Source organism: Ipomoea nil, unplaced genomic scaffold (genome assembly GCF_001879475.1).
Source record: "Ipomoea nil cultivar Tokyo-kokei standard unplaced genomic scaffold, Asagao_1.1 scaffold3087, whole genome shotgun sequence".
NCBI classification, from domain to species: domain Eukaryota; kingdom Viridiplantae; phylum Streptophyta; class Magnoliopsida; order Solanales; family Convolvulaceae; genus Ipomoea; species Ipomoea nil.
Window position 1 is genome coordinate 3,249,716 of NW_017619515.1, and position 20,844 is coordinate 3,270,559.

The 20,844-nt window shown below is 34.1% G+C and overlaps 1 protein-coding gene across 1 annotated transcript; it reads right to left on the minus strand.

Annotated features, from left to right (window-relative positions):
• Positions 1 to 1,893: 1,893 nt before the first annotated feature.
• Positions 1,894 to 7,527, minus strand: LOC109166298 (eukaryotic translation initiation factor-like). The gene is made up of 9 exons (XM_019315244.1): positions 7,150 to 7,527; positions 6,053 to 6,124; positions 5,638 to 5,733; positions 5,323 to 5,514; positions 4,822 to 4,919; positions 4,376 to 4,463; positions 3,878 to 4,228; positions 3,507 to 3,749; positions 1,894 to 3,425 (listed from the first exon to the last, which is right to left on the minus strand). The coding sequence occupies exons 1-9, from the start codon at positions 7,306 to 7,308 to the stop codon at positions 2,397 to 2,399; spliced, it is 2,328 nt and encodes a 775-aa protein (XP_019170789.1). The 5' UTR covers positions 7,309 to 7,527; the 3' UTR covers positions 1,894 to 2,396.
• Positions 7,528 to 20,844: the final 13,317 nt, after the last annotated feature.

Below are 20,844 nucleotides of genomic sequence, written 5' to 3' on the forward strand. Positions count from 1 at the left end.
TCATGTTATAGAAAATTTGATGAAGTTCTAACGTTAATGATCATCATGTTTGACTAGAGAAACAATAAACTTATAGCAAAAGAAATGAAGCTAGACAGATCATCAGGAGAGCAAACATGGCGAATTGCAGAAGATGTTTTGGTTCTTGTATGAGTATGTATTTATAAGCTATATTTAGGATAGACAGTTCGAATATAGGACAGTTGTAAAAAACTTTATGTCCTTAAAAATAAGAGGTAGGTCAATAAGGCATTCCAAATGAGGATAGGTCAAACAAGTCAATCTTTCTTATGAAGTATATTATGCAACACTAATGTCGTATTTGGTAACAAAGTTAGTTTATCAGTCAATTTTAGCTTGTTTGATCACTATTAATTGTTTGACTTGATTAAACAATTAATATGAGTGTTTAGTTAATCAACTTTTTGTATCATCCAATTGCTCCAAAACGCTACAATCCAAAAAACTGTTCAAATTAGCTTTTTCGATTAGTTTTTTGAAAAAATAAATTATATCATTAAAGAGTCAAGATCCAATCCAAAAAGTTGTTCAAATCAGCTTTTTCGATTAACTTTATGAAAAAATAAATTAAATTATGATCCTGTTTAGTAAATGACTGTTAGCTGATTGAATTAATTAGAGGCATAACTAGTTGATAACATTAGCTGATTGTAGAAAAGTATTTGGTAAATTAGCTGATAGTTAATAGCTGTTTGAAATAATTTCTTTCCTCAAAAAGTTAATTGAAAAAGTTATTTTTTAAGTAGCTTTTTGAATTTGAAATTTTGAAATACAAAAAGTTAATTAACCAAACACTTACATTGATTTTTAAACCAAGTTAAACAACTAATAGTGATCAAATAAGTCAAAATTAGCCTATAAAGTATAAACTAACTATTTTACTAAACAGGGCCTATACCATTAAAAAGTTAAAGGTCATTTCGCATTTAATATGCTATCAACTAACAACCACTTTGCCAAACATTTTTCTACAATTATTTATCAAGATATAATATTAAATTTTATTATGATATTTAGTCGTCAAGTACTTACTACTACAAATTTTTGTAAAATCTTTCCGAGTCGAATTTTAAATATTCAAACTCAGTCGACTCAGTTACACCACTGGCTCATAACTCAACAAAATGAAACTAAGATGCTCCACGCAATGATATGAGAATCAAATCAGTGTATTAAAAACACCAAACATCATTAACCCAACAAAACTTTACTCAACGATTTAGTAAAAGTTGCCAAGTTTGACATTAGCATAAAGTTGAGATGCTTTCTTTCCACCTTTCGGCCATGAGCATATCTCGTACTACGCCATTTTGTCCAAAAATTCTAACTTTCGGCATGCTCAGCTCCAAGTACAACAATCATACACACATAAACCAGTCACCACTTACTCGCGTTCCTTTCAACCCGTCTTGAAAAACAGAACTTAAACTCAACTCATCTTAAAACACAGACCAAAGAATCCGATATATGTGAGTCAACAAACAAGTAAACTCGTAACTACAATCAACCCGTCTTGAAACACAGACCAAAAAAGCATGTAAACCCGTAAGGGCACAAAGAAAGCTAATGTATATAGGGATAAAAGACTAATCAAACCATCAAAGCATCAACTAGCTGGAGTTCTATCGAGTACTAAATTCAAACGCAATAAAATATCATAAAAATTCTTGGTCTAATATGATCGGCAAGCAGAAGAAGAATATAATAGTGTAACGGTAACAGAATACGCAATAAAATATCATAAAAATTCTTGGTCTAATATGATCGGCAAGCAGAAGAAGAATATAATAGTGTAACGGTAACAGAATACGGAAAGATCAAAAAATGGTGGAAATGTATGTACAACTATTAGAGAACAAGGAAAACAAGAACAGCTATAACCGCAAAGCAGAATCTTATTCCTGTGCTATATAGTATGTATAACAACCACACAACATTGCTATCCCAGCACAAGTACAAGAATATCTCAATCAAAAATGCTATAACGGAGGGAACAGTCACATTATGAGCTCACAAGTTCGGCAAAACTTAGAAATTTTACTAGTCAGGGAGAGATAAATTTTTTAGAGAAAAAGAAAAGGGGGGAAAAAACTAATGAAATATAAAAACAAACGGGTCACATGAAGGACCCTTTACCTCGGGACGTGATATAAAATTAACCACAGTTGAGACCAAAATCTTTTAATGTCTTCCTCCCTTTATCAAACACAATAACTACCCACCTCGAGAAATATACAACTCACTATGAAGCCCGAGATTTCCAAGCTCCAACTGATAATTGTATGTGCTGCTGCTCCTAGGAGAGTAAATGGAATGGGGATTTCATTGATGAGTGAGTTCAGGTTTTCCGTCTACGAGGTGATGGAGTAGAGGCTTTACTGGAGCAAACTCCGGCATGCCTCAACATTGGTTGCCTGTGAATCCAAAATCGCATTCCCGGATGGACTTGAGCTAACAACCCTCATTATAGCAGAAAAAACATCTTTTAGGTAAAAGTTGTCACCAATATTCTTCAGGATCTCGTTCACGATGCTGAAGTTAATTCCACCAGCCAGAACAAGTCTTCCAATGATGTCGCCAAAATTGGTTGGTGCTTTAGGCAAATCCATGGCTAGGTCATCCAACAGAGATGCAAATTTCTGACAACCGCTTCCCAAAACATTTGAGTCAAAGATCTTCTTCTCAAACAAATACTCGAGAAGCTTTACAACAGGATCGACACAGGGCGGGCTTTTGTCCAATCCAAGGGAAATAGCTTGCTTTACAACCTCAGGATAGTAAGCAGGAGATTTTAGTTCCTCAATGCACTGTAACGCTTCATCCAAAAGCCGAATACTGAAGTATTCATCTAGAAGTGCAACTGTTTTCCTCTTGAGTTCCTCAGGACCAAGTGTTGCTCCTTTAGCCTGTGGCTTTTCAGTGGCTTGTGGCACAGATGCTGCTGGAGGCTGTCTTACCGGACCAGGAATTTGGGGTGCAGAATCAAGTGGATAGTTCACTGGACGAACAGGAGACGCACCACTACCGGATAAGAGAGCACTAGTCCTGCCACTCACAAGACCACCACTACCTTGAGGAAGAAGCATTTGGTTTGATGATGGTGACTTGCCAATGAGTGGTGGTTGAGCACGGCCAGCAGATTGCATCATTGATCCATCACCTCTCGGCATTGTCCGAGACCTTGGGAATTCCCAGTTGTCATTATCAAATCCAGGCATTCCAGGCATCTTCCTTGCCCCTGGCATCCCAGGCATCATACGATTAGGGAAGCCGATAGGGCTCATACTCCCTTGAGGACCTGGAGCAACACCACGTGGATTCCTAATACTTGCAGTAGCACCAGGACGCAACCCCAAATTCTTCTCTGCTTCATTGTGAATCTCAGTAATAGTTTTGGCTTTCACCTGTAAATAAAAAAATACTGACTAAGCATTCAAGCATACACCTTGATTAGCCAAAAACTACAGAATAAATCATTGAATCACCTCCTCACGCCGTGGGACCCAGTTATTTGTCCGCAAGTCAAGAACATCACGAACCATGAACCTAAGTCGTGGAGCAAGTTGAGGGTTAGTGGATAGTTCTTTCAATCGGTTGAAGTACATATCATTGATATGTCTTGACTTCTGGTTCTGATCAAGCTGTTTACCAATGGTGTTGAAGAAGTGGCAGATAGCTTCAACATTTTCCTCTTCGGGACAACTTTTTGGGTCTTGACCTAACAGTTCCTATTTAGGTAATAGAAGATGTAAGATAATTGCACAATGATAATGACCAAATCATCCAGGGACCAAAGGGAAGAATGCAAAACAGAAAATTAGCATATATAAGGTAATAAAATGGAGTCTAAATGAACCTGAACAATGTGATGAACAATCTTCTCAGGAACCATTTTTTGTTTCAAGAGCTCCCCAATAAGACGTATGTTACCAAGAGTACGCAGTTTAATCATCCTTTCTTTATCTCTGCGTTCTGAATCCTGATCAGGAGCAGTCATTTGTCGGGCCTCTTCTCTCAACTTGTCAGAGCCTTCAAATGCCTCCTGGCAATTATTCAGGAGCACTCTCTTAAACGTGATTTCTCTCCCACCAGGTTCATCAGATGGAAATGGAGGCAGCTTCTCATTCAGATCAGAGCACAATAGGGCATACATTGGGCAAAAGGTGGGCTCCAGTACAGCCTTGTCAAATATTAAAGCAATAACTCCCTGACGGACAAAAGAATATGTAAGCAGCCAAGTCATAGAATTTATACATTGCGGAATGAAAATAGAAATGTCACTCGGAACAATTGAAGCAGTAAAGAAACCCAGAAAGAGGAAACTATGGCCGAGTAATACAAGTCATGTAAGAACCTTTAAAATGTCAGCAGTTGTTATCCCAGCATCAATAAGCTGACCTTTAAGGAGATCAAATTTTTCTGGAGTCAACTTGTTAAGTATGCTGCAATATAAGTAAAATCATTAGTACCAGCAAACGCTAACAAAATGGTAGTTGTCATATCTGGCTAAACATGAAATAAAACAAACTGTGCAACCTAACAGAAAGATTTGCCTTAATGGATTTCTAAAGATGTGAATAATGTGTATACATTTCAGATTCTTCAAGCACCTCCAAAAATATACATGCCATTAGAAGCTTTACTTTTCTGAATATCAGGTTAAAAATCACAACGGCATGCCTATGATAAAATATGTGTTCCATTTATCATAGGGAAGATAAGATTAATCAACAACACACAGAACGATGCTTATGCAAAAAATATAGAGTAAAATAAATCAACAAAAAACCCATGAATTACCCCTTTACTGTTTTCAAAACACGATCCTTGTCAGAAAGATTTCCCCTTCTAGCAGACCATGGCACCTCAGCTTTGATAAGGGCAGGAGTAGGTCCTCCCTGGTTCAACAACATCAAAAATATATCAGGCTCAACACAACAACATATGATAAAAAAGAGTTGTATGGCGAACATTTTTATTAACCAATGCAGAATTTCACAAACAATGAACAGACTATATAATCCAAGTATTGCAGGCTTACTATATTCATAGACCCTAGCTCTACTTAATGACCTCAACATAATGAAAGTATCTTCAAGTAATAAGAAAACAATAGCTTCATGAGGCATAAAATCATTAAACAGCACTGAATGAGGAACTTGTACTGCAAAGCAGCTTATTGGAACCAAATCGATGCAGTTTTGATGCAAACATACAACAAACATAAGAGCAGTGCTACACATAACAATACTAAAGCTGGGTAACATTCACAAAATTCAAGGCACATATTAAAAGAATTACCGCTTGGTTAGAAGAGATCTGGGCTCTCCCAAATTGTGAGTTGAGTTGCTCACCCATCCTACCACCAAATTCTTTGTTCTCTTTCATCGAATCCCATGACCTTTCATCAGCAGGGGCTGAAAATTGTGCTGACCTATTCCGCCAGTCACGATTATCTGGCTCAGAATATCGACTCTGAGGTTGAGTTTGCAACTGCAGTAGATTTAGAATAGCTTAAGATAATTGTAGGAGAAATGCCACACCATATCATCAAAATATACACAAAAGAGAAGGGGAGAAAGAAAATTTCTAACAAGAAGTCTGGTAGAGACTTACATTGCTTTCTCCACGACCACGATTGGCATCTTCACCAAAGAATTCAGCTTCAACCTCCTGTTTAGCTTTCAGAATATCCTCTGGGATGTTAACTACCTGGTAAAATGTGAAAAGGGGCACTTTAAAGCACCAGTATTTTTTTTTTACAAAAAAAAAAAAAGGCAAAATCACAAAGAATAGAACAAGAACATTCCTATTAGCAAAACCACTAGGATTATTTTAACCAAAACTAAAGGGATCAGTAGATATACTCCATGCTACTACAGGAAGGGATAATATCAATAACTTAACCAACAAATCCAATCGTAATAAAGGAGTCTATCAGTAACATGCAATAGATAACAACATAATTTAGGACATTAATAATGTAGGCAAAACAAATATTCTATAGCAAATACAACGCATACAGTCATACCTCCCTCAGTTGAAGAAGCCGGTCACGAGTATATCGAATCCGCTCCTGGCCCTCAAATCGGGACTCTCCAGTCTACAATGATTAATAGAATGAGATCACAAAATATAATCTGAAACAACAAGGCTTTCTTAATATAGATTGTCAACAGGATAAACTCCATAGCAGTCATCAGTCGTTTCAATTTATGAATTAATCATGGTAAAGGTATATTGCACAGATAAATTCCATGTCTGAAGGGATCTTTAAGGGCAATAAAGACTCTTTACATGCCCTCCTAAAGCCTACACATTGATCTGCGTCCATATTTACAGCAGATACACATTTCTTAAGTGTGCTGCCAAGAATTAGGACGACAACATAAAATAGTTTTCAGTCAACCAAGAAAAGTAAATTACTAGCAAAAGTTAATATTAGTACAGACAGGTTATATAGATTATTGGTGTACAGATGAGACAGCTCTTCCAAAAAAAATATAGTCTTGCCTCTTGACTGTAGATAAATAGATTGATGGGCAATGACCGTTGGCTCACTCATACACAAGGACAAGTAGATAATAACATTTTAAAAGAAAGATTTGAACTTTAGTGGTACAATCAATTTCGCATACTGGGTTGGGTATTTGGTGTTTTCTTTTCTTTTTAGGGGTGTCTAAGTACAAAACATATGGTGCATTTTAGTAAAAGTGAAACTTTAGTATCAAATACATCCACACACCACCAATAAGTGTGTTGGATTTGCAACTCCGAGAAAAAAACAAATAGGCACTGTAAAGCACATCAATCCTATATTTCAATCAAACATCCGACTTGATTCCAAATACAGCTACGCATATGTCAGGGTCCGTGTGTATATACATTGCAGCATCGGACATCTAAAAAAAGAAGCAAAAATGACCCACAGACTTTATTTGATCCCAGAACTCTATCCCCCGAATTCAATCACACCCTAAAAGCCCTATCCACATATAGATACACACAGACACAAGTTTAATTACTCAAAATCCAATGAATCAATAGAAACACAAAAACATTTCGAGCAACAACAGGGCATAGATAGGAAAGAGGCGATAGATCCGGAAAACGGAGAAAAGAATCGACCTTGAACGAAGAGAGAGCAGAAGAAGCGCCATGGGGGCGAAGCAAGGGGAGATCAGAATTGGGTGACAAGGAGGAATCAAAGCGAGGGCCGAGCACTCTACTTCCGCCTCGGTTTCCACCACCTGGTCTCAAGCTCAACCCTGTCTGATCAGACTGCATACCTCAATAATCCTCCGCTGCGCAATGAATCCTGACCGCCGCACCGAAAAATCGAAGCTGGGATCCAAAACCTAACCGGTATATAGGTACAGATCCGTGTATGTATCTATACCAGTACGTGAGGGAGAGAGAGATTCTAGAGAGAGATTGGAATTTTCCTCCCTCTGTTAGGAAGAGGAACCAGAAAGAAAGAGATGGAGGCTGGGGTTAAAGAGTATGTATGTATGTGTATGCGAAGTCGGCTAGGAGAGAGAAAAACCCTTCCCGGAAGGTTACGCCTCGTAATTCTTCTTTATCTCAGGGGCTGTTTCGGAATTCCGCTTTTTCTTACCAGTTTTACTTTTACATCTACACATTTGGGTTTACGTTACTGTCCCAATCCCCAATCCCAATTTCAACCCAAGTAGTTTAATATTTTTCAGAAAAATATTTTTATTTTTAGTATTTTGTTGCATTTCAGAAATATGTCTTTAATATGTTTGATTTTTTTTTTTTGGGAAAAATGTGTAAAATTGTATAATTAAATAAGTAAACTAGATTAAATAGATGAACTAAGAATAAATGTGGTGTTCCCGTGGTATTGGTTTAATCGATGAGAAACTCCATTTAATTTTGGTTCTAACCCTCTTGGCCATCCACGACCTTGGCTTGTTAGAAAATCCTACTCTTGTGTTATAGGACTTGTAGCTCGGCAGTTCACCGGGTGGGTTTGTTTAATATAGGGGTTGGGTTTGAATTGTTTTCATTGTGCACAAAAGTATACAGTTTAGTGACTAGTGTAGACATTGAAGTTTTGAGTTTAGATTAACATAATTTTGCGCATAAATATACAGTCAGGTGTTGACTAAGTTATGGAGGAAGTGATGAGGCACGTAGCTTCTATCTATAGTTAAAATTCAAACTCTCAATTTAAATGATTCAAAACCGTCTTATCGAGGCCTCTAGTTATCAGTTGTTATACCATGGAACAGGGTTCATATTGTAAGGTGGACCGTGATCCTAAATTGTGTATTTTTAGTATTAAAATTGTAAATATCTAGAATATAAATTGTGTTTCTAAAGTTTGAGAAATTGTATCTTTAAATCCGGTCCACATAATAATTTGCCTCTAGCTATGATCATTCTCTTTGGATGTACCAAAAAATGAAGGTTGGACTACCAATCCAAGATTTAAGCAGGCTGTGATTCCAATGATTTTGTTAGTTTCATCCCTTCTTCATAGCCCAACATTCAAAGCAAAATATTACTACGTATCAGATAAGGTTGCCTTGTCCTTGTGACTCATCTTTCATAAACTAGTGGGCCACACTTTTCAAGAACTGTCTTATAGGCCTAATTATATGGGCTGGACCCCAAATTATTTGTATCAATTTTTTGGCGCAAATTATGCCGTGGACTCGTGTCCATAATGTATTGTGGACACGAGTCCAAAACGATGTCGTTTTCAGAAAAATGCGTCATTTTAATTTTTTTAAAAAAATTAATTTTGTCTCGCCGTTAACGGTGTTATTCGTTTGTGCCATTATGAATGTACAGTTATGGCATTATGAATGTACAGTTATGGAATTATGAATGTAAGTTATAAAATTATGAACACAGAGCTCTGACATTATGAACTTACAATTATGAACATAGAGCTCTAAAATTGTGAACATCGAGCTTTGAGAATTATGATTTTACAGTTATTGCATTATGAATGTACAGTTACGGAATTATGAATGTACAGTTATGCAATTATGAATGTACAGTTATGCAATTATGAATGTACAGTTATGAAATTATGAACACAGAGCTATGACATTATGAACTTACAATATGAACATATAGTGATAAAATTATGAACATAGAGCTCTAAAATTGTGAACATAGAGCTTCCAAAATTATGAAGTTACAGTTATTGAATTATGAATGTACAGTTACGGAATTATGAATGTACAGTTATGGAAGTATGAATGTACAGTTATGGAATTCTGAACATAGAGCTATGACATTATGAACTTACAATTATGAACATATAGTAATAAAATTATGAACATATACTCCTATAACGAAGTTGTATGAAATTTAAAAAAAAGAAAAAAAAAAAAAAAAAAAAAAAAAAAAAGAAAAAGAAGATAACAGTGCCTAACGGCACTGTTACATGCTGGACACGGGTCCATAGCATAACGATTGATTTTTTGGGCATACGTTTAGTAATTTGTTGGGCCATCTGAATCCAATAACTTGGATGGGCTAATACCTTCTCAATTAGCCCAATATCCGGATGAGGGCAAATTATGTTGTCGATTCTTGTCCAAAACGGCGTCGTTCTTCTATATTTACAGTTTTTGAACTCTATATTCATAATTTTAGATCTCAATATACAAAATTACATAAGTCAATATTCACAATTGCAGAATTCTATATTCACAATTTTTGAACTCTATATTCACAATTATATCAATAGTATAACACAATTTTTGAATCTACATTCATAATTTTTGAACTCTATATTCACAAAAAAAAAAAAAAAAAAATCATTGACTGAGGAAACGGTGCCACTAGCGGCACTGTTATTCCAAACACGCAAAGTTGTGTCGTTTTGAACTTGGGTGCACCTTATAAGGTGGACCCAGGTCCAAGGCATAACAATTGTCGGATGACAACCTTAGTGGGTATGTGGTTTAATTTGATACGGAGTAGTAAACTTTCATTTTGTAATAAAGTTTTAAGAAAATATTTGATGCACCGTTACATCGTTAATATATAACTATTACAGGGCGTTTGGTTGGAGGGATTTTAAATTCCCTTACCACTTAATTCCCACCTAATTCCAAAGGCCATTAAATTCCGTAGTTTGGTTGGAGGGAATTGCAATTCCATGGAATTACAATTCCCCCATTTTCATGGAATTAAAATCCCATGTCCCCCCCTGGTATTTTAATTCCTGGGAAAAAAAGATAGTGATGAGTCAAAATTACCCCTTCCTTTTTTAACCTAAAATTAATGTCTAACAACAATAATGGACATTTTTTACTTTATACTACTTGTTCCCTTTCAATTCCCATGTATACCAAACATTGGAATTGAAATTCTCAATAATTTTATTCCTGTCAACCAAACACTGGAATTTAAATTCTCACTTTTTTTTTTTATATATATGAAGGAAGGGGGAGACCCGCAGAAAAACAAAAGGTATATGGGGAGCTACACATATTACGCCATACAGGAAATCCAGCAGCATCCTCAACTAATAAGGCTCTTGTTTCCACTGGAGGGTCAGGCAAAATCTGGAAGCTAACGCCTTGCAACCTTGCCAAGCGTGCTAAGTTATCTGCTACACAGTTGATCTCACGGGGAATGACCTTGATCAGGCAAGATTCAAAGGAGCGGACCTCACGTTTACAGGCCTCCAGGATGTTATGACCAGCTATTGAGGGTAGCCTGGTAGAGTTAATATACTCCACCGCCTCTGCCGAGTCGCTTTCTATGATGACATGGGTAAGTTCCATGGACACTAAGAGCTGGATACCTTTTAGTATTGCCCAAGCTTCTGATTCGAATGGAGTACATGTCCTAAAAAATGCAAGGAAGCCTCTCTTCCATCTCCCGTTATGGTCTCTAATAGCTCCGCCACAACCAGCTGATTGTGAGTTCGAGGACGCGGAACCATCTACATTCAATTTGAAGAAACCTTCCTTAGGCTTCTCCCAGCAGAGTTGTTTCCAAGTCAAATTATCAATTGATTGCGGTCCCCTTGCTCTAGCGAAGGCTCTGTTAATGTCATCTACTTGGGATCGAATAGAAAAGACTTTAGAGCTAAGGGCTTTGAAAGTTCCATTGAAGATTGCCTCATTTCGCCATTTCCATATGTTCCATGCAGCGACGGCGGAGGTGATGTTGTCGCTACAAGGTCTTCTACTTCTAGTTGCCGAAGAGATTCCCTCGTCAATCCAGTTGTTGAAAGCTAGTCCTTGTAGTCTATTATTTAAATTCCCACTTTATTTCCAGTAATTCAACTCCCATGGAATTACAATTCATCTTCCCCCCTCCAACCAAACGCCCTGTTAGTGCATGAGTTTCAAAATTGGGTCATAAGCCAATGCTATTGATGGACTAATGGGGCATTGGAAGTACAACGGGGTCGTGAGTTTGACCTAGTGAGAGAGATTTACAATGTTTATATTGTGAATTAAGATTTACATAATAAAATGGATTCCTATTATATAGGTTATGCAAGATGAATCTCGAGATATTCGATATTTTTTGAATGCTATTGACTCTATTACAATGTAGTATTTGTTCATATACTTTCTCAACCTATTGAAATACAAAGAGCCAATAACACTTTCAGTGAGATATACAATATAATTTACCGAGGTACTTGACTCGTGAGAGATGAAAAACCTAAACATGAGGGAATATTCTAACTAGGAAGAAGGAAGGAAACCTACATAGAAATCTGCATGCTTAATTGGAATTGAATTCAAATACGTCTACCTAGACTTTAAGAATTTTTGTCATAATTCAACTATGACCGTACTTGTATTATGTTATTTTTGTTAGAAAAAATAGCAAAAATGATATGATAAGTGACTATTTTATGGTACAAATATATGTAAGGTCTACGTTTGATTTGAATCGGTCAAAATAAATTTGGTTCTTTATAGTGAGCCGAAGAGATTTATATATTCTACGCTCAAAACGGACAGGGTCGTCCCTCCCTGGGCAAAGTGCTTGCACAAGGTCCCCTAAATTTGGGAGGCCCAATTTGAGGACATATATATATACATATACTATACAGCAAGCAATCCACTGCGTGCTGTATAGTATGTGTATATATATAATTTTTTGTTTTTTAACAATTGCCCCCAAATTTGAGGGCACAATTGTAAAAATAAAAAACTATATAGTTATATACATATATTATGTGAGTTATATATATAGGCTTTGTTTGGTAAAATAGTTCGCTTATCTGTCAATTTTAGTTTATTTGACTATTATTAGATGTTTGACTTGGTTAAAAAAAAATTAATATGTGTGTTTGGTTAATCAGCTTTTTGTAACTCCAAAAAGCTGCTCAAAGCAATTTTTTCAATTAACTTTTTGAGGAATAAATTATACTCCGTACCAAACAGCTATCAGCTAATGTTATCAACTAGTCATACTCTCTAATTACCCACTCAGATAACAGTTATTAGCTAACATCCATTTACAAAACAAGGTCATAATTTTTTTTACAATTAGGCCCCAAATTTGGGGACAAAATTGTAAAAATAAAAAATAAAAAATTATATACTTATATACATAGATTAATATTATATGAGGATTGTCAACACGATTACCATTTCAAATGGATGTTCATAGGTTTGAACTCGGTTGTGGGGGCTTAGATTCTTTGATTTTCTAGAAGTGGTCTGAGTGGAGGTTGCCGATCGGTAGTATACTGTATACAAGTTCTGAATTTTGAAAAATGGAGTTCTTCATTAAGTAGTTTAATCAAGATCTGGAGGAGTAGTCCAAGGTGCACCAGAAAAAAAATAATAATAATAAAAATCTTGGATGTAAATCATAGAGCATTTTATACTCCTAGTGTAGCCACAATCTTAACTTAACTCTCTGTGATATTGCAAATAGTTGTGGCAAAGCAAGAAATTCCTTTAGGGTATTACAACGTATTTATAAAATTGAACAACTATTTTATATATATATATATATATATATATATATATATATATATATATATAACTTAACTCTCTGTGATATTGCAAATAGTTGTGGCAAAGCAAGAAATTCCTTTAGGGTATTACAACGTATTTATAAAATTGAACAACTATTTTATATATATATATATATATATATATATATATATATATATATATATATATATATATATATGACTTGAAAAGGGGCCCAAATTATGATGTCACAGGACCTTCATTTTCATTGGAACGACCTTGAAAATGGATAATGGATGAATGAGAAATTGATTCTCAAAGTAGACTCATTTAATTAAATTAGAGAATGAAGATAGAAAAGCTTGAAACAAACACTTGTCCCACATTAAAAAAAAAAAAAAAAAAAAAAAAAAAAAAAAAAAAGGATTTACACCACTATATATACAAGAACCTTATATAAAAATATTGAATAGTATAACATAGAAGATCTATCTTGTAAGAGGGGATGCAAATCAAATCCTAAAATGAGCTTGAAAAAGGCTCGACTCCTTGACTGACAGCACCATGCTAAAAGGTCTTGCTCTAGTTGTGTTTATCTTCCGAGGGGTGCTACATTTTTTCCTTTGATTTTATCCTTCAATAAAAGTATAACAAGATAACAGCTTTTACTCTGTAAAAGTCCATTTATCATTTTCCTCTTTACACATGTATGAGCAGTTGCAGTAGCACGAGACTGAAGCAATTGATTGTGGCATTTCAGGCAGAGGCAGCCTTTTGGTGGGTCCTAATAGTACAAGTTGTTAAAGGTGAGCAAATTAAAATGGCAAAGGAATTAGTTTAGGTGAAAATTTATTAAAGGAAGATGTATTGCCATAAAGAAGTTGCTTGATATTACGTATTATAATTTGATAAGTATTGTGAGACTTGAATCGTTACACTAGCATGCCTAATTATTAATTTATTATTCAAACTATCTAGAACTAGAAGCATGAAAATGCCTAGTGATGACCTAATTGTAGGTCTTCTCCAATGAAGATAACAATTATTGATTCAATTGGACGGATGCCCACTTTAATTCAATGATTTTGGACTAGGTGTACATTGACGAAGCAACATAGATCTTTGGAAGAAATTTGAAGTGTGTCCGCAGTATAGACAATTCAATTGATCACAGAGATAAAGTTTGTAAACAATCACCCAGAATCAAGTCTCATTGATAGTGTGGGAGCAACCTCTCAAAGTGAAGGGGGCTCCTTGTGCGCAGTAAGTAAATGTCTAGTCTTTGTGCGCAGTAAATAAAGGTCGATCTAGCCTTTGTGTTCAGCTGAGTTATCATGATTTACATCTTCTCAGATGCTCTGTCGAGTCGGGGTGAGGAGGAGTCCTTGTCGATTGTAATATTTGTCTAAATGATAACCCAATTGTGGGTCCCCCTATAAAGATAACAATTAGACGGGGACTCACTTTTTAGGTTAGACCACGAGGTGTCCTGAGTAGACCTTAACTGTAGGAGGTATCTTTAAGCTCATACCATACTCAGTCTAATCCTCGTTCTCACCGGCTCGACCTAATTAAGAGGCAAAGTGCTGGCCAATTTGATTTTTCTATACCAGAGGGGACGGAGACCCACTTTGATTACAAGTGATTTTGAACGATTTGTTGATTGATTTTGATGGAGTGTTTGTTGACAAAGGCCTGAAATTTGAAAGATCAAATAATTAAGCAATTATTAATGGTGAAAATTAGATTAAATGTAATAAACTAAAACATATTATTCTTTTTTTTTACTGACTCTATTACATTGTAGTATCCAAGTTAATGAAGCACAAAGAGTCAACCACGCCTCCACTAAGGTTTGATCTCATGACCTCCCACATGAGAGAGGTCATCATATGTAATATGAGCACAAGGTGCTTGGCTTTTACTTCTAAATTTATTTGTTGAAAAAATTAATAGTTTAAAGTAATATTTAAATAGTACATATATTTATATTTACACAGAAAAGTAATATTTTTCACAAATCAAACGGGGTAAGATTTTTATGGGCTGTTTTATTCACGGAATAGGCCTGAAATGACATAGCATTCCAGTAATAGGTTTATTCCCCTGTTTGGTAACTACTTGTATTTCAAGAACATTGTTCCCGGGAATAACATATTCTCCTTGCAAGGGGAATAGAGATTCCTGAGGCCCCTTGGTATTAGGCTATTCCTGAGTTCTCAGTAATAGCCTAAAAGTTTTATTTCCTATTTTATCCCAATTAAATTTATTTCCAATTTCACCATCGCCGCCACCATCACTGCCGCTGCCACCAACACCACCATCGCCGCCACCAGCACCACCACCGCCGCCGCCGTCACCCCATCACCGCCACCACCGCCTTTGCCACCGTTGCTGCCACTAACACCACTGGCACCACCACCGCCATCATCACATATTTTTATAAGGGTATTTATGTCTTTTAAAACATATTTTATTTCTATTACTTAAATCAACCAAATACTGTAATATAATTCCTAAAGTCTATTCCTTCCGCAAATCAAACAATACAATACAATACAATTCCTATTTTATTCCTTACATATTCCATTCCTTATGAAATAGCATTCCTGTTACCTCAAAATTCATTCCGTGAACCAAACGTGCTGTTAATGTATAAAAAGTTGGAATATTCACTGGAATATAAGATCACACATTATTTATTATGCCGTAAAACACGGCCCAAATTAAGAAAGTAAACGAGTGAAAGAGACAATTGATCACATGATTAATATATTTATCAAAATTGTTTCTAGACCCCTCGTAACAAATTTTGTAATAACATATCACATGGCACCTTAGTCCACACTCCACACCACATGCAAACAAACATACAATAACAAAATCCACTCATCACTAACAATTGATTATAAGGAAAATCACATTTTGGTCCAAATATCAATATACTTTTTAGTTTTCAATTTCAACTAATTTAATTCTTGAATTATTTAAAATTTTATTAATTAAACCCTTTTAAGGGATCAAAATAGTAATTTTGTCAATTTGATCCTCGAATGGTTTAATTGACGGAATTTAAAAAAATTCGATAATCAAATTAGTTGAAATTGAAAATTATGGACTACATCGATAGCATAGCCAGATTTTGGAGCGTGCAAGATGGGCAACATCACAAAGCCTCAATTTTTAGAGGGCCTAATATTTATACCGTTCATACTTATTTGAAATAAAAATCATATATTTTACAATAGGAAATAAAAATAATATATTTTACAGTATTATTGGTTTTAAAGATTGTATTTATAACTTTTGGTACGGCGTTATTTATTTATAAGAACGGGACCACAAGAATAATAAAACCGGTCCTAATCGACAATTGAAAAACAATTGAGAGACCAAAATAGTGATCAATTCCCCTCAAATATACAATGGTCTTTAAAAAGAAAAAAAAAAAAAGGAAAAATCAATCATAAAATAGCTTTTTCTGAAACTTACATGTGGACATGGCAATATGATGTATATAGAAATGTTGTGTTGCATTTGCCTACCCCAATTTTTCTGTTTATTTTCCTTTTTTATTTTCTTTCCCTTTCACTTCATCACTAGTAAACGATGGGTGACAAGAGTATATGGTGGGATAGGTTCGTTGATACAATAACTTAGGTTCAATTCTGATTATATATGGGCACTTCGCAGGCTCTGAGGTTTAGAAACTGGCCCAACATAACTAGGCGTTGTTTTAAACTAGATCAATTCTGCAACCATTACACTAAATAACACATTAGGGATATCAAGGCGGGCTGATCCCCACCGCAGGTATTTTTATTCGCGGACCGACACACGAAACCCGTGGATTAGTATTATGCAATCCTAGCCCGCCTCATGCGGGCTTGTGGGCCAACTTCCAATTTTTTTTTTTAAATAAAATTATTATGATATTATTCTATATTATAATAATTTAACCTAAATATTATTAGATTCTTCCGTGTTTATAAATTAAAATATTTTAATATTTGATGTTTTTAATTTAATGTTTACAATATATATATATATATATATATATATATATATATATATATATATATATATATATAGTGAAAGGTTCCCGTGCGGTTGTGCGGGTTATTAATGTGCGTGAGATTTGTACTCAATGTGCGTGAGTGTTGTGTCTAATGTGTCTGAGATTTGTACTTAATGTGCGTGAATGTGTAAAATGCAGCAGAAAATATGGATGTCAGTTTTTCCTTTCCCAATGGGGTCGATCACCATTCACCGAAGTTCCCGCGTGATTTAGGGAGAATTGAATTGCAGGTTTTTCGTGAAAAAATGGCACTTAATCTTGGAAGTTGCTGATGACACTCAATATGCAAGAACGAACTCAACACAGCAGCATAACATACATAAGCAAGCTAAGGCAGCACTGCAAAGGTTTCCAAGAGAAGAGAGAAACAAAAAGAGTTTTTGAAGGAAGAAGTAACAAGAAGCTTGGGCTTTAATGTGCGTGAGTTTTCTGTTCTGCTTCTTTCTGAGCTCGTAATTTTGAATTACTCACGCACATTAAGTACAAATCTCACGCATATTAAACACAATACTCAGGCACATTAAGTACAAAACTCACGCATATTAACATGACACACATTAAGTACAAATCTCAGGCACATTGAGTACAAATCTCACGCACATTAAATATAAACCTCACGCACATTAATCCACCGCACATCCACACGGAAAGCAACAAATGCACCTGATCCCTTCCCTATATATATATATATATATATATATATATATATATATATATATATATATATACACACACACACACACACATAGTTTTTTTAGAGTGATTTAGTTAACACTACTGATTGCATCTAATACAAACTCTATGTGTGTGTGTCTATATATATATATATATATATATATATATATATATATATATAGGGAAGGGATCAGGTGCATTTGTTGCTTTCCGTGTGGATGTGCGGTGGATTAATGTGCGTGAGGTTTATATTTAATGTGCGTGAGATTTATATATATATATATATATATATATATATATATATATATATATATATATATATATATACACACACACACACACACACATAGTTTTTTTAGAGTGATTTAGTTAACACTACTGATTGCATCTAATACAAACTCTATGTGTGTGCAAGTTGGCTTGCTAACCCGTGTAGCCCGTTAAGTCGTGCAGGCCAAAGCCCGCGAAGCTCACATTTTTGCGGGCCAAATTAAAAGTTCTAGGTCTTAACCGCCCCTCTACGGGCGCAGTTTAGGGTTGGTACGCTCGCTTTGACCCACATTGACACCCTTATACAACACATTCATGTCCTGGCGTCCCGCACGTATAACGACCAACCAATTCAAGCCATCAATTATGCGTTGTCGTGTCCTCAAACCTCTCGACTCTAGCTAGGGGCATGCAATCAATTGGGCATGCAATCGATTAATCGAACCATTTTAACCGAAGTTTTTAAAGGTTTAATCGCTAACTGAATCAAACTTTATTTTACCAAATTAATCGAACCGAAGTTTTTTTTCGATTAATCGGTCGGTTAACCAATTAACCGAAGTTTTTTAAGCTATGCTAAAGTTTTAAATATTTAAAATAATACTTATAATAATAAATTCAATTAAAATAATACCTATAATAACAAATCCATAACCTATAGTTTCGAACCGAATTAACCGTTAACTAAAATTTTACAGATCCTTTAACCATTAGTCGAACCAATTTTTTTGGGTTAAAGAACTGTTAATCAAAATTCTTCAATTCGATCTATTAAACGAACTTTCACCAAAATTTGCACACCCCAATTCTAGCAATTTGGTCCCTACTTTTACAGTATTGGATAATTACCCTTTCATTTTATAGTAAGAGAATATGGAGGCAAATAGACACTAATGGCATGTTTGGTTCACACAAAAATTTTCTTCCCATAACTTTTTTCATCAAAATTGAGGGTAAACATAAATTACCTTGTTTGGTTGATAAAAGAATTTATTTTATGAAAAATAAATTTCTCAAATTTGAGAAAAATGATCTGAATTCCTTGCTCTTCTTTAGTATTTTTTTTTTGGAATAAGGTTCAAATTGGCCACTGAACGTAACCTGAAAGTGCAATTAGGCCACTGAACGAAAAAAAAGTGCAATTAGGCCACTGAACACTCAAAAAATGTGCAATTTCACCTGATAGCAGGTTACCCTTAATTTTAGCAGGTTATCTGCTTACGTGGCAGCTGAGTTGGCATTTTTAATAAATTTTAATTAATTTTTAATAAATTTTAATAATAACCTTTTATTAAAAAAAATTTAAAATAAAAACGACTTTATTTTATTTTTTATTTAATTTTTTCCAATTTTTTATAAAATTTATTATTAAAATTAATTATTAAAAATTATTTAAAAATTATTAAAAATGTCAACTAAGCTGCCACGTAAGCAGGTAACCTGCTAAAATTAATGGTAACCTGCTATCCGGTAAAATTGCATATGTTTGGAGAGTTCAGTGGCCTAATTGCACATTTTTTTAGTGTTCAATGGCCTAATTGCACTTTTTTTTTTTCGTTCAGTGGCCTAATTGAATTTTCAGGTTACGTTCAGTGGCCAATTTGAACCTTATTCTTTTTTTTTTTTTTTTTAAATATCTTTTGGGATAAAAGAGATATTACCCTCACATATCTTTATTATGTTGAGACATTTGACTCTTTATACTAAAAAAAAAAAAGAAAAAAAAAAGGTTCTAGAAGCATTATATATTTATATTCAATTATCCTTGTAGCTATCTAGGACCACTTCATTTTTGTTTTTATTTTTAATTTTTTGGACCATATTGAACAATAGGGGATCCAGCAAGTGCTCCATCAATTCAACCTTTTGGTGGCCAATCGCAACATTTTTGAGAGACACCAAAAAAGTTGGGAACTAATAATGATGATATATATAAGGTAATATAATCAATTCATCACTATGTATGTTGAAGTTTTGAAATGATAACGTTAAACTAGATATTTATTTTTTGTATGATTTTAGATATAACATGTACGGTCATAATTTATCAAGATAAGATTTAAATGAAAATTGGTAATAGTGATAACCCATGATTTCAATGTTATACAATTTTAAACTAATTGAAATCTACTGGGGCCGGTTTTTAAATTTTTGTGGTCCCTTTCTGGTAAATAAATGAGGCTATACCAAAATTAAAATCTTTAAAACTAATACCATAATTTTTTCTAATAATAATAATAATAATAATAATAATAATAATAATAATAATAATAATCCTTTATATAATAAAGCTATATGGTTTGAGAAATAATTAATGTTACAATTAATGCCACAACATCCTTTATTATAAAAAACAAAAAAAGCACTACATTTAAAAAATAAAATAGCTATATATTATATAATCATATAAAAAATATTTTTTTGAAAAATAAAATAGCTATATATTATATAATCATATACCGCATGGAAAGTTTTCAAAAAAAAAAAATATAATCATATAAAAAATGTGTTCAATTAGATTTTAAATTTACACATACAAAATTTGAAATTTGCTTTCCAAATATAATTATCTTAGTTATTATTCGTATTGTGAAAATTATAATATAGATGAAATACAATTAAGAATAAATCAATGTAATTATGTAAATTCTCTCTATAAGTTTATTTGAATATGCACATAATTAGAGATTATATTAACCATACAAAATTTTAATTTTAATTTTATTTTAATTGTAATTTTGTATTCTATAAAAATAATAAATACTTGAACAATGGAAGCTCAAAAATATTATTATATTAAATAATTTAAAATATTTTAGTTTTTTTATTTTTTATTTATATTTATAATAACATAAT